At 39.9% G+C, this 14209-nt stretch overlaps 1 protein-coding gene across 6 annotated transcripts in view; it reads right to left on the bottom strand.

Moving 5' to 3' along the window:
* RALA (RAS like proto-oncogene A) overlaps positions 1-14209 on the bottom strand; it is a 183272-nt gene that overhangs the window by 146535 nt on the left and 22528 nt on the right. For 5 of the 6 annotated variants that reach the window (XM_065628618.1, XM_065628623.1, XM_065628621.1 and 2 more), the window contains exon 4: positions 12138-12312. In XM_065628618.1, coding sequence (XP_065484690.1) covers positions 12138-12312 — 175 coding nt within the window. Of the gene's footprint in view, positions 1-7455; positions 9424-12137; positions 12313-14209 lie in introns of those variants that run through there. The other variant, XM_065628620.1, reaches the window with a different exon arrangement.

Genomic DNA, 14209 nt, shown 5'->3' with positions numbered 1-14209 from the left:
GGGATGTTTCTTCAAGCTAAACTGAAGAATGCATCAGCCTGCTCCTGGCTGCACATGGGCATTGTGTTCATGCTCGTGAGCATCAGCTCTGTAAACAGAGTCAGTAAATGACATAAAATAACTGAAAATAAAATATAATCAAATCCTATTTCCACTCATCTCCTTTGTGTTCTGTGTCCGTGAAAGTGTTTCTGGAGCTGAAAACCCCCTGGCATTTCATGTAAATAATATTCTCATCCTTATTTGACTCATGGTGAGCACATTGAATAGAATACAATATATAGGATAGAGTAGAAAAGAATAGAATAGTTATGCTGTGTTATGCCTGGAGTTCTGCATGACAAGCCCTGACCGAGCCCTGAGGGCTCCATCCAGGAGAGCCGCTCTCTGCAGGGCAGGGCCCAGGCCCAGCCAGGGACAGGGGCAGACACGAGACGGGCACACACACCTACAACATGGCTCAGGCAGGGACCCAAGGCCCCAGGCTGAGCTGAGGCACAGCCCCTGGGCCCTTGGCATGAGATGCTGGTGGTGGGTGGGGGTCCCAGGGGAGGCCAGTCCCAGCCACTGAGGCCTAGGAGCACCCCTAGGACCCCAACAGAAGTAGACTTGCACTGCTCATGTGCTCTCCTCTAGACATTGATGGTTGGCCACTTTGGAGACAGGGTATTGGGCCAGATGGACCTTCTCTCTGATGAAGCACTGTTGTTCTCAGGCTCTTGTATTTTAGTATGTTTTTTACATGGGAAACAGCTCAGGAATTTCTAGAAATGAGTACCAGGAGGAAAAAAATTCCACAGAATATGAACATTTATTGCTCACCTCAGACGGATTTGTGACCATTTAGTTGAGGAGCATGTGTTGCTTCAGAGCAGGGGCTTGATCTTTGAGCCTCACTAGTGTCAGAGATGTGGAGTTTTTCCATCAGTGGAAACCCAGTTCAAGTGGATGAGCACAGAAGTCTTTCAAAAAACTGCACTTTGTGCTTCCTTCTTGCAAATTTGTGCAGATGGTCAAAGAAATGAAGAACAAATGCAACTGGCAGAAACAACTCACCCTTTTATTTTTTCTTGATGCTTCTTTCCTGATTTTGCTTAAAAATTAATAATTACCAAGTGCGATAAGCATTTCTGAGTGAATAGGCACAATGTGGTTTTTTTATGAAAGGTTTAAACGCTTTTTTTTAAATCTCCCTTTCCACACAAAAGTATCAAGTTCTTAACATCAAAATGAAATATAAGGTGGAAAATAAACATTCCAACATTTTCTTCTTCATTCCGTAGTCATAAGGGTAACTCATGTGACTAGAGGATTCTAAACAAACCTTATAGCAAGGAACTTGCTCTGTGGCATGGTTTCTTCTACCTGCTAATACTGTACCAAACAGAAGCATTTAATGGACCAACTGCATTGTCCCATTTAGGCTTGCATATTGCCCTAGTGAGAAACACAGCCATTCTTGAAGTAGGATGCAATATGCCATGATACTTTTTGGTGCAACAAGGGAACCAGTATCAGAAAAGCAGCTCCGCAGTGGTCTCTATGGACTGCTGCCCTCTGCATAGGACCAACTGGGCTTACTCATTAACACCCACACTCTAGGCACCTTATCTATGGATACAGATATTTATCATTTATCAGTTTTTAGGAAGTCAATGAAAAATATCTGTAGTTCATTACAGGTTTAAATAATGCTGCAAAACCAGAAGCAGTGGCACATCCTTATTGTAATCTACTTTGTCTTGCTAATAAAAAAAAAAAAAAAAAATCATCTAACAGCAGAGGTGCAGCCAAATTCTCCAAGCTTCCTTCATGTTGGATGCAGCGTAAGTCTGTCACAATCGGCTAAGTGCACCTAGCACCTGCCTCCTCAAGTCAGTTCTGACACTCACAGTAGTTAAAACTGCCCACAGCAAACTGCTATCCATACACATGGTACATTATTTTTAACTACTATTTTGACACTTCCCCAGGCTATTGGAGTAGGCATTTTGGCAGTTCTCAGATAAAACAGAAGGATTATGGTTTCAGGCTCATTCTTTAGAGATGACTAATATTTAACACATTAGTCTGGCAGCATTTCAGCCAACAGGTCTCCTATTCTGTTGCACCAAAAAAAAAAGAAGTATCTCATAAGTTTTTCTTCACAAAACGAGTGAAAAACAAAAATAACTATAACAGAAACATATCAGGCGTGCTGAAGTCAGTTGAAGGGAAACACCAATTTGCTACTTTCAGGACAGCAGTGCACTGGTTTTTGCTGGGATAGAGTTAGTTTTCTTCACAGTAGCTAGTTTGGGGCTATGTTTTGGATTTGTGCTGCAAACAGTACTGATAATAGAGGTATCTCTTAGTTGTTGCTGAGCAGTGCCTTTTCTGCTTCTTGCACTGCCCCGCCAGCAAAAAGGCTTGGGGTGCACAAGAAGCTGGGAAGAGATACAGCCAGGACAGCTGACCCCAACTGACCAAAGGGATATCCCATACCGTGTGATATCATGTCCAGCATATAAAGCTGGGGGACATTTGGAGTTACATATACAGCATATAAAGGGAGAGACATTTGGAGTGATGCCATTTATCTTCCCAAGTAATGGTTATGCGTGACGGAGCCCAGCTTTCCTGGGGATGGCTGAACACCTGTCTGCTGATGAGAAGTGGTAAATGAATCCCTTGTTTTGCTTTGCTTGTGTGCACGGCTTTTGCTTTACCTATTAAACTGTCTTTATCTCAAGCCGTGAGTTTTCTCACTTTTACTCTTCTGATTCTCTGCTCCATCCCACTGCGGGGTAAGGCAGCAGCTGTGTGGTGCTTAGTTGCTGGCTGGGGTTAAACCACAATAGGCAGTCAATGTCTAAAATGTAACACTCAAACTGCTGATTAGCATCATGCCTCCACTCTTAGCCAGGGCACCCATGAGGCACAAACTCCACCATACCAGGAGATGCCCTCCTTCCTTCGTGCCTGGGATACAGACAATCAACAAACTGGCATAGCACCAATCAAGGTGGAAAAAGGACAACTTCCAGCATTCTCATAAAGAAGCACGGGGTAAAGAATAACTCTGTGCTACCCTGATCCTCCTTCAGAGCTTCAGCAGGAGAAAAAAAAAAAAAAGAGTGCACAACTGCTCTCACAGCTGCTGTGGTCTGTGGATGAGGCTTCTCCCAACCTGTCTCTAACTCCTTTTTACTCTATGCTCAAAGCACAGGAGGCAGCATTAACATCAGTGACCCACAGGCTGTAATCATCTATTGCCCATCTCCTTTCAGGGAGGAATGAGAGTGATCTCTGTGACAAGGCAGGCAAAGTAATGGAGAAAACCCAAAGTCCAATACTACTGCAGGTGCTAACTCACCTGTTACTGAGACAGTAAGGAAATACCTGATAATCAGTACTCATGTCACCAGGAAGAGGAAACAAAGAGGGGGTGTATATCTGGTTTGCAGCTTGGCACTGTTAGCCCCGGGGACCCTCGCTGGCTCTTTGTCCCACCTTACTTTTGGCAGCAGGAGCATGCCAGTGCTTTGTTCCTACCCCTCATGTGCACAGTTTTGGTTCCTGCTCCTCATCTTAGCTCCCAAAGCGTTGCAAAGACCTCCTGAGCTTTTGCCTGGATTCTGGCCACTTCCCAATTTCTCCCGTTGCCCACCATGTGCTTCCTCAGCTGGCCAAGGATGATAGCTTCTTCCCATCAGGTGGCACTGAAACAGCTTCCCCTATCCTCTCCTTTGCTCTCTTGCCATAAATTCAGTCAAACCCAAATAGAAATGGACAAGGAGAAAAAGCATGATTGCTACCAAGCTCAGTAATTGAACAGATATGTATTTCTAAATCAACAGTCTAGTATGTCTTTTCCCCACTCCCCCATTTCCAACAAACTGGTTCCTAAAGAATCTGTAATTAACCTTCAAATGCTGCTCGAAATCATGTATCCACAGGCACCTAGGCATGCCATCCATGACTATCTCAGTACGTGGATGTACTTCTGTCTACCTTGATGCAGCTGCATCCATCTTCCTAACAGACCTGACACAGCAGAGGTGGCCTCACCACCTCGCTTTATTAGCAAAGCACAGGTTTTGTTCCCAGATCTGGCAAGCCCTTTGTCATTCTCCTGGCTCACTTACCTCCACCGGCAAACATTGAGATGGGTGGCTATCCTCTGAACGTGCTTTGAAATGAGCACCGTATTGTCAGATTATTGTAAGAAATGACCAGACTTTTCCTAAAATGTCAGGGATTAAGAAAAATTAAACCTGAAATTAACACCAAACCGCCTAAGAACTGAGATTTCTGAAACCACGATTTCCAGCATGAGGCATACAAAAATGACTGAAGCTATAACCCTAACAGACTACCTGCTACAGGCTTGGGTTTTTTTCCAGGAAAATTTCCAAAGTGGTTCCCATAGAAAGAACTGTAGTGGAGTGTTATTAAACATGTATCCACCTCCTCCTCAACTCCATTTAGCTAAGTGAAAAGGAAGCAATGTAGTGATGAAATAGTTCCCCGTATTTTGACACTTTTAAGAGAATCATGGAGACTGCTTACCTTTAGCATAACCTGAATATGTTAGGACAGTGTTACATAAACTGGAGCACAGACTCGTGCTATTGCTGTACAACTACAGTTCAGCGCTATGGGTCTGAGATGCCACTGACACCACTTCTTTCATTCTTCTCTTAGTTTTGCATCACGTTATTCAACTCCCCAGGGGCTTTCACAATCTCTCACAAGTGTAAATTGTTCCAGAAATGATCTCTGTTTTACATGCAGGAATTACATCCGCATATACAGGAGCGCACAGCCAAGTGCAGGTACGCAGCTGCTTGATGGAAACAACAAAACCAGCAACTTCCATCAAACAGGAAAATCTCGGATCACGGCAAAACACCCAACCTCGCTTTGAATAGGAGAGTGGTAGCTAACATCCTCAAGCAACTGTGGAAAGCGGGAGGAGAAAAAAAATCCTGTAAAGAGCAGAAAAACGCAGTTGGACACTTTCAAAAAGCCACGTGTTCCCACGCTATTGGGGTTCAGACAGGACCTCAGTTTTTAACAACTGCAACAGAGTCCACTGCTAAGGGCTTTCCTTGCGCTAGTTGAAAAGCGTAACTGGATGCTGTGGTTTGGAACCTAATCACTAGGGTTCTCAGATACTCTCGTCCTGACTGCTTTATGACACATGTACAGTTTCCTACACAGTCTTATCAGATCAGTAAAGAAAATTGGTAATTGCCTCACGCAAGGCATCGGAGCAAAACGGGAGTGCTAAGCCTGCTAATGCTTTTACTGACCCGCTGAGTCAGCTGGCTAAATTCTGCTGCTGTTTGTCTCCATAAGACAGAACAGCCTTCCACGGAACTGGAACTGTCCCACTGAAATCCACAAACACCACATATCACATATTAAGTGCTCTGGGAGTGTTAAATATTACTGAGTGCAATATTTATCAAGAGGATGGTGAATGCAAATCAACTTTTTAAGCAACTTAAAGCTTTGGTATTTTTCCATTCTGCATGCAAGGAAAAAAGGTAGAAAAAACACACCCCAGCATACACAAAACAAATTATATCTTCTGAATATTTTCCCCAAATGGATTGTACCATTTAGATGGCTGGTTAGATGCAGCCAGGATCTCTTTGAAAGTGAGAAGCATTTTGGCACCTGCCTGATCCTGGGCAGATCTCGAGTGGTATGTATTTCAGCATTTCACAATGAAGCCTCAACAAAAAACATTCCAGACTGGTCAACATGTTTAGATAAAGATGAGCTGACGTTCCAGTATTAGCAGCATTGGCACCTTTCCTTCCATTCAATTTTAGTAACAAGCTGAAGCTCCCACAAAAATATGCAAGGAGATGTTTCTTTCCTGAGTCATCTGCTAAAAACATACCCACTCATTTATTTAAGTTAAAATCACAGCTGAAAATTGGCAAGAGCAACCCTGGACAGAAATATAGTTTACACATGGCTGTCTACACATCCCTGGGACTAGAAGAGCCAATACATCTGACAGTAATAGGAGAAAGTTTAGAAATTAAGGCGACCTATTAGTTTTCCCTATTCAATTCTCAACTGTTGTAGGCTCAATCCTACCTTCTGGCCCAGCTCTGGTACAGTTAAAAGTATAAGCATTCATGTAATACCAGCTGTGTCTCTGCTGCTCTGCGTTTTGCATTGGGCTATAACCACGCAGAAACCATCTATCCTCTCAGACTCTGGAACCAGAGAACCATTGCAAAGCTTGGTGTCACAAAAAAGGAACTCAAGATTTTCAGTAAGCCCATTTCACATATTAATAGACAAAATATTTGGCTCCTGCAGATGAATATAGTGAGCATAAGGCTCAAATATGGAGTGTATTTTACTGCATTACGATTGCAACTGGAATTGCCAGAGGGGTGATTCAGCCACTACACTGATGTTAACAAGGTCTCTATGAATGGGAAAGTGCTTCCTGCACACCGTGATGCTGTTTCGGAGCACTCAAAGCAAGCTGCCGGACATCAGTATTGTTAACCTATTGTATGCTCATCACAAGGCTACAGAAACTACCAAACAGACCACAGACTTCTTAGCCAGCATTTTTGAAAGTCAATTCATTTTTTAAAGCTATGAGAAGTTACAGAAAAAAATGGAGTTAGCAAAAGAATTCAATATTAGTTTCATACATATTGGAAGACTGAACTTTATAGCTTGTTACAAATTAAGGCATTTCCCTCTGGCTTGCAGTTTTATTAAACAGTACAATGCATTTCCCAAAAGGCAGCAATGGTACTGCCAGCATGTTAGGCTAACTTGGAGGGAAATACCACAGAAGGCTTTGATCCTGCCAGTGTAAAAAAGTATCTTCAGCTTCTTGGAGGAGAAACTGCAAGGAAAAGTGCTCTCGGGTGCAGAGGCGCTCTGAGCAGATCGATCCAGGAATTTCAGACAGAGAAGCAGGCTAAACCATGCACTTCTCTATGATGCAAATGTATCACTCACTTTGGGTGGCCCTTGCAAGATGTACCCAAATCTTACACAACCTTACACAATTCAAGCTATATTCCCTGCAGGTGGGGGAAGCACACTGAAGTTCTCCCTGAGCATGCCAAAAGAAAATGATTTAGAACACATTTTTATTATTATTTCAAACGTGCATAGGTTAAACCTCACTTTCCATTTTTATGGAAAAATACTTCTGGAACAAGCTTACCTCAGTTTATTGCCCTGGTTTCTGATATGCTTTGTTAGAGCAAGTAGGGACAAATTAGCTCTGGATAAAAGGTAGTACACGAATAGTCTCAGCTTTTACTAAGTAGCTTTTTATCAGACTAAGTTTAACCGACAATTTTATTCACACACACACAAAAAAAGGCTTCTGGAATATTTAGGCTTAACTGCTTGACAACTGGCATAGCCCATAGCAAAGTTTACTAATAATATAATTATCAATTAACACTGCACAAGTATTTAAAAAAAATGGAAGTTTATTCATCTTTCAATGGCTCAAATAGCAAATAAAAGGACAGGATAAGGCATCAGCCAAGACAAATTTCATGTGTCCAGTGGCTTCATAACACCTCAGTTCCCAGTATACAGGTTCCAAAGCAAAGTCACAATGTTAGTGGTTAGACTCCCTGACTAAATAGACCCAAATGAGTACACAGTAAGATGAAGACTGGCTTATTTGCCACAGTTACATGAGTAACTTTAATTCTGCACTTGGCAGTCTACTAAATGCACATACAAAATTCCTATTGATAAATATTTAACATGACAAATACAACTTCTAAGACTTGAGTCCCTAAAATGTCTGTTAGCATTAAAGTTAAATATTTGTTACCTAGTTTGCTTGAACACATTTTAAATTGTCAGTTATAGGCTTACACATGTATAAAAAAAGTATAACAGTTTGTGGAATTGATCTAGCCTGTCTTAGCCCAGAAGAGTCCAAAACCCTCAAATATTCTGGTCTGTTTTTTCAGTGAGGATGCAGCATACTAACCGTGTGCTAGTATTCTTGCTGTTCTGAAGCAATTGAGGCAGTACGTTTTATTTGGGGATTCTGGATGCACATGGTAAATGTTTCTGTGTTGCAAAGCATGTTCGATTGTTTAATATCAACATTAACTAGAAAAAGTAGCTACAATGTTCTCCATTTGAAAATCAACATAAAGTAGACTAAGCCGCACAAAACCTGCAAAGAGCTTCAGCGTAACACACCGTGTTCCCATAGCTGAGTATTAGGAACGCAAAAGAAATTAACTGATGACACCAGAATTTCCCAGACGACATCTTAACTCAAAACACATTAGCGCTACTGAATCGGCTCCACTCCACCCAACTCCAGGGAGATAAAAGCCAAGGAACATCTAGACAAAAATCGACTCACAGAAGGGAAGTTTCAAGGTATCAGCACGTTAAGTTTTAAACAACCATTCCAGGCTTAGATGTGCCACAGGCTTACGACTTCAGTCTTATATGTATTCTGACCTTTTAGGTTTATGATACCGCATTTGTCTACCAAGTTACAGATAAGAGACTATGCCTTGTATTATTCACAATACCAGAGTATGGCACACAGGCAAAGAACAGACACGGCTAGCAGACAGCTAGTTAGCAAATCATTCACATTACTGCGCTCCCCAGACAGGACGGTGTTGGTCTCGCACTGCTATGCAGGGACAGTCTCCATGCAACAAAGTCAAAAATACACCCTTGATTAAGCAACCTGCTATGTTTAGGTTTTAAAATTAAGGCATATTCAAATGTTTTCAATGTAAAGGTTTATATCCCTCTTCTAGGTTAATCAGGTAATGCAGAACCACATATATTTTTCCCCAACATAACTGTTCGCATATACGTTATTCTTTTCTAATTTGCATAACTCAATGGCAAAACAACCGCATACTGCTTTGTTAGGTATCACGTTCACAATTGTAATTTTCAAGGCAACAAAAGACAAGATGAATTGACAATTACCAGTGATAAAAAAGTATGCTTTACAAGAACCCACAAAGTAATACTTCACCCCTCTGTTCACCATTAAAGGAAAGACTATGAAACACTACATTCAGAAGAAATGTGAGAAGGTAGGCAATTATGAAATGGACTGAACTTTGCTTCTCTTGAAGCCACATCATTTTTTTCAGTGAATTTGACTTTCAGTGCAGCTCCAATTCATGCTTTTCGTGGTAATTACGATTTCCAACATGTTAGAGTAATTTCAGTCACTTGAGCCTTCAATGGCATGCTTATAAATTACGGTTTTTATTAGTATGGTCAGGGTAGGAAAGGAATTCAGGGGTTTGATTATAAAATGCAACATCTTTCTCTGATCCTCTTGGCTAGGCTTTTTCTTTTCTTCTTCCCATTCTTTTCTTTGCTGTCTTCCATTTTTCTGGCTCTAATTTCTCTCATTAAATCAAAAAACACCTAAAAAAGATGTAATAATGTAAATGCCAAAACAGTCATGGACATAAGAGTTAATTTAAGCTCTCACTGATAACATCCATTTTAGTTAGTTAGAATGAAGTAGGTTATGCACAAGCAGTCTAAGCAAACAAATATTAACCCAACAAATCTTTCACTGGTTTTGAAGGCCAAGTTGATATGATGCAAACTTGTTTCTTTCATGGTACCATAACATTGCCTGTCTTCTGATATTTGCTTATGAACCCTGTCAGAATTTTCCACACGAGGACTGAAATGAGAATATCATCACTTTCCAGGATTTTTTAAAATGTATTATCTATATCCTATTAAGGACCCTCAAGGAAATCAGTTTACATTTCAAGTATTTTCAGTGCTGAACTGTAATTGCTGAAAAAGTACGATATCCAATTCTAGAAGCATATTAATGGAGCAGCAGCATACACTGAACATTCCATGGCCGGTATGTCCACTATACAAGTCTAAACACAAAGTGACCAGAGGAAAAAAATTGTTAGGTCAGTATCTCCATTAAACCAAATTTATCAATCATACAACTATATAAACAACTTTTTATATCATGTAATCTCAACTGCAATATCAAAATCCCAAAGTACATATGAACTTCATGTTCATCAAGTGGTTTACTTGGAAACAAAAATTTAGAAGTTGGAGATACACCAATGGCTTAATAGAGATCCCACTATCAGTTAAGGCTTTATGATTGGACTGCTCAAGGCTGCTTTACTCATTTGAAAAGCAGATCTTGACTCACAGGAGGCTACAGCAAATAATAATTTCATTTGTATTATTTTATTGTAGGAAATCAGTTGAGCAATTCTAAGACTTTTTTTCTCTCAGATGTTATCTAGATCTGTGTCAGGGGACTTGATCCACTTACGTGAAACATGGACAGTGCAGGGGCTGGGAAGCTCCTCTGTGGAGCTCAGTAGGTTTTTATTTGCAATGACACTAATCTCATATTGACTGCAGCCAAAACATCAACCTCCATTACACAGGATATGAGGGCGAAAAAAAAAAATAATTAAAAAAAAAAATCAATCATCGATGTAACTAAGCATTGCCATTGAGAACTAAGATTGCCTTCAGATTTCTAAATGGGAATTAAGTTACTCGCCGGTACTTAAATCTGTGCAAAAGATATGATGCAACTGTCAACTTGCTTAAGCACTGATCCTGTACTACAGTACTTAGCTGCCTGGCGTACTTAACGTTCTGAGATGCTTGGTGGCTCATCTTTACCAAAGTGAGTGGAAGCTTTCCCCAACTGAGCAACCCACTATTCTGGAATTCAGAGAAGCCAGATTCCTTATAGAATAGCTGCTTACGTTCACATAACAAGCCCTGTAACTTCAGATGCTCCAAGTAAGAAAGAATAACTGGTATTTACTAGTGCCAACAAAGCCTCATTTGTGGCCTGTCAAACCTTAATTCTATATGAAACATGCCAATTTGGATCCATAATGCCACCAGCTCCAAAAATGACTCAGCTCCGTAGTAGCCTACTGCATGTCCAAAAGCTATTGACTAGAGAGCTATTAAAAATATATGTACATACACTTTTTTTCCAGCTGCTAAAGGATGGTGGAGTAGATTTTGAAGAGATGGGAATTTCTACATGACTGTAATAGATGGATGCTAACTGCAATCATGCACCAAAACTAAAAGATGTACTATTAATAGTCTTTATAGCAACACCACCAAAAACCCCAAACAAAAAAACAAAACCCCACAAGCTATATTCAACGAGACTGAGTTCTGCTGCATTTAATTGGCTTAATTTTCTCTATAGAACAGCATAAAGGTCTTAGTTGAATCATCAATTTCTTCAGGAAGACAACAGTCAAGTTTAACTTACTGCAAAACAGAACTTGCATTACAGCTGCCATGCTGCAACTGACAGCTCATATGTAAGGATTTTTACGTTACAGAGTTTTTCAATGTGTGATCAAGTCTGCCAATAGCTCTGAAAGGAAAGGCTGGCACATTGAACTAAACTACTTATTTCTTTTGCCACACATCTGTTACTCTTGTGCTCTACGAGGCTGTTATTCTGACTTCTGTATTGCAAGAAATCCTGTCTTTTAGATTATAGATTAAATAATCACAACTAATCTATCATTTATCTTATTGGAGACAAAGATTCTGTCTTTTATCTCATGACTTTCTGAACCAGGTTTTATCCCTGAAAACTCACGAGGCACTTCTAGGCTGTTCAAAGTAGAACAGGGTTCAACCATTCTTCATTGAAGCAACGTACCACCAGGCGTGTCGTTAGATGAGGGTAGAGAGGGCTCCAATCCCTCCCTTACCTACTTTCATAAGCTGTTTCATTCTGGCTGAGGATCAGACAGCATTCCTCACTGTTCAGAAGCAGATTGGCTTCTAGTTATAGAAAATACAGTGAGAAGTCTAGGCCAAAATCGCTACCTCAAGAAATTTTTAATGAAGTAAGGTCTTGTATAATGACTCCTTGCAGTTTAGGACGGGATAAACTTGTTACACCTAACCTTTTCACTGTTCTACATGAAGTCACTGAGTCACGCACTCATCACAAGCTGAGACAAGAGTATTTGAATCAAATTTCACAAAAAACCTGCTAAAATAATGAACATATAGAGTGTGACCTATAGAAAAGAGGTACAAAGTAAAAAAAATGATGGGGAGATTCTTTGTATAAAGATGCCAGTTATTACCTTGTCAACATTAGCTCGTGTTTTTGCAGAAGTTTCCACATAGTTAACATTCCACTGATCTGCTCTGTTTTTTGCTTCCTCTACTGAAACTTGCCTTTTATCTTCCAAATCTGATTTGTTACCAACTAGCAAAAAAGGAACATTCTCATCTTCTTTCACTCTTAAGATCTGTTCCCTGGAGAAAAAAAAAAAAGGGAGAAAGGAAAATAAAATTAAACTTTGCAAGGAGTACTATTATTAGAACACAAAAATAAGAACTTGGATTAAATACTCTTCCACCTTACAGTGAAAACCCACTTATTCCTTTTATGAAGTTTACATAAGATTAAAATCTTAAACCTGATACGAAGCAAAGACAGACAACTAGTCCTCCAGGAAAGAAGGAGGTACATCAGTAGGAAACTAAGAGTACAACAGGATTATTTTAGGTGAGAATTTATATTAATAAGTCATTCGTTTTACTACAGGTGTTACTTGATGAAAGCATTTACCATTGTTTTTATATTACTGTTTGTGATTGCAATCTTTAAGCTGTTCAAATTTCAGTTTTGCTCTTGATTTTTTCCTGATAAAATGCCTGTGACATTTTTAAAGCTAATAAAATGGTCTACAGCATAGCAAGAGAAAATCTCTTCCGTTCAGGAATCTTCCGCAAGTCAATTATATTCAGTCTCTGCAGAGATTCAGTTAAGCGCCAGCATACAGATACAAATAGTACATGCATCAGATTTTTAATGGCGGACCCTCCTGCTGTTTGAACTGCTAGGATGAAGGTTTTAAAGTTGTAAATAAAACTTAGTACAACAAATGGTTTGGTACATAAGTCTTCAACACTGAAAAATATAATGAAAGTTTTCTTCTAATTGAAAATGCATTAAAAGTACTCCAAAGAATGTGTTGGGTTTGGGTTTTTCTTCTATTTGTTTTCCAGGAGAGGGATATTCTCTGTTTTGTCTTAGAAAGCAGTATAAAGTCAGTAGTGAAATGTAGCCCTTTATAGTGGAGCAATTTCTGAAAGACTGAAAAAAAAGCACAGAGAAATAAATTCCTTTTGCTGGCTGAGGTGAAACCTGTTGCCAGATTTACAGCTGAATGGAGAGAAGCTGAAAAGAGTTAATTTAATTGATATTCTAAAGGGCCTTGATTTGGTGTCCAGCAGGATCCTCTTGCTGTTATAACAAGCTCAGAAAAGCATGCAGTCTTGTGGAGGAAGTCTACTCACAGGGCTAAGAAACTGCAGATAGCCCCAATTTTTTTTTAAAAACCAGCAAATATGTATTTGAGGCAAGTTGTAAGACCACATGCATCTCTGAGGTGTAATTCAAACAACATTCCTCCTCTCCCTCACAGATATCAGTGGAAATATTTTAACAGGGTCTGCAGCTACCCAAGAGTAGTTCAAATAGTCAGTGGATTAGGAAGGGTGGCTAGAAGAAAACTCAGTGTGTCACCACATTCATCTCTGCAAATAAGACTTCTGCTAAAAACTAGGAGCTTTCAACACTAATTGTTCAGGTGATGCCAAACTATTTCACCATGTAAAGAGTTAATCTAGCAGCAATCCAGATGATTGTTCTCCTTTGAGCCCTCTCTCAAGACTGGTATCTCCCAAACGAGAAATATCTTATTAATGATAAGCCATCTTGAAATTTAGAATTAAAAAAAAAAAATCATTAGAGCCAGACTAATTGTACTCAAAGCAAGACCACACTTTATCAAGCTGCCTTTCAAATATTTAAAAGTTTAGCCACTGCAGGTCTGCTTTCTATTGAAAAAAAAAAAAATATATATATATATATATATATGGAGCAATGGGATTTCAGAGCACAGCATGAACCACATCAAAAACACTGAATAGCAACAAACAGCTCTCCTCTGTTGGGAGTTCTGCAGTTCCAGCAGAGCAAAATTCCACTGAAACAATCAACCACCCAAATTCTTCTTGTCACTTTCTTTCATACCTGCCTCTGAAGTAGTACTACCTCAGGCTGCTCAACAATGCCAAAGGTATTTTAACTGTACCTTCAAGAAATACAGGTTACTTGTACGCAGAGCAGAAAGAATGTAATTTT

Source organism: Caloenas nicobarica, chromosome 2, assembly GCF_036013445.1.
Source record: "Caloenas nicobarica isolate bCalNic1 chromosome 2, bCalNic1.hap1, whole genome shotgun sequence".
NCBI classification, from domain to species: Eukaryota; Metazoa; Chordata; class Aves; order Columbiformes; family Columbidae; genus Caloenas; species Caloenas nicobarica.
Note: the sequence above shows the minus strand (reverse complement) of the source record. Positions and strands in the feature narration are given on the sequence as shown.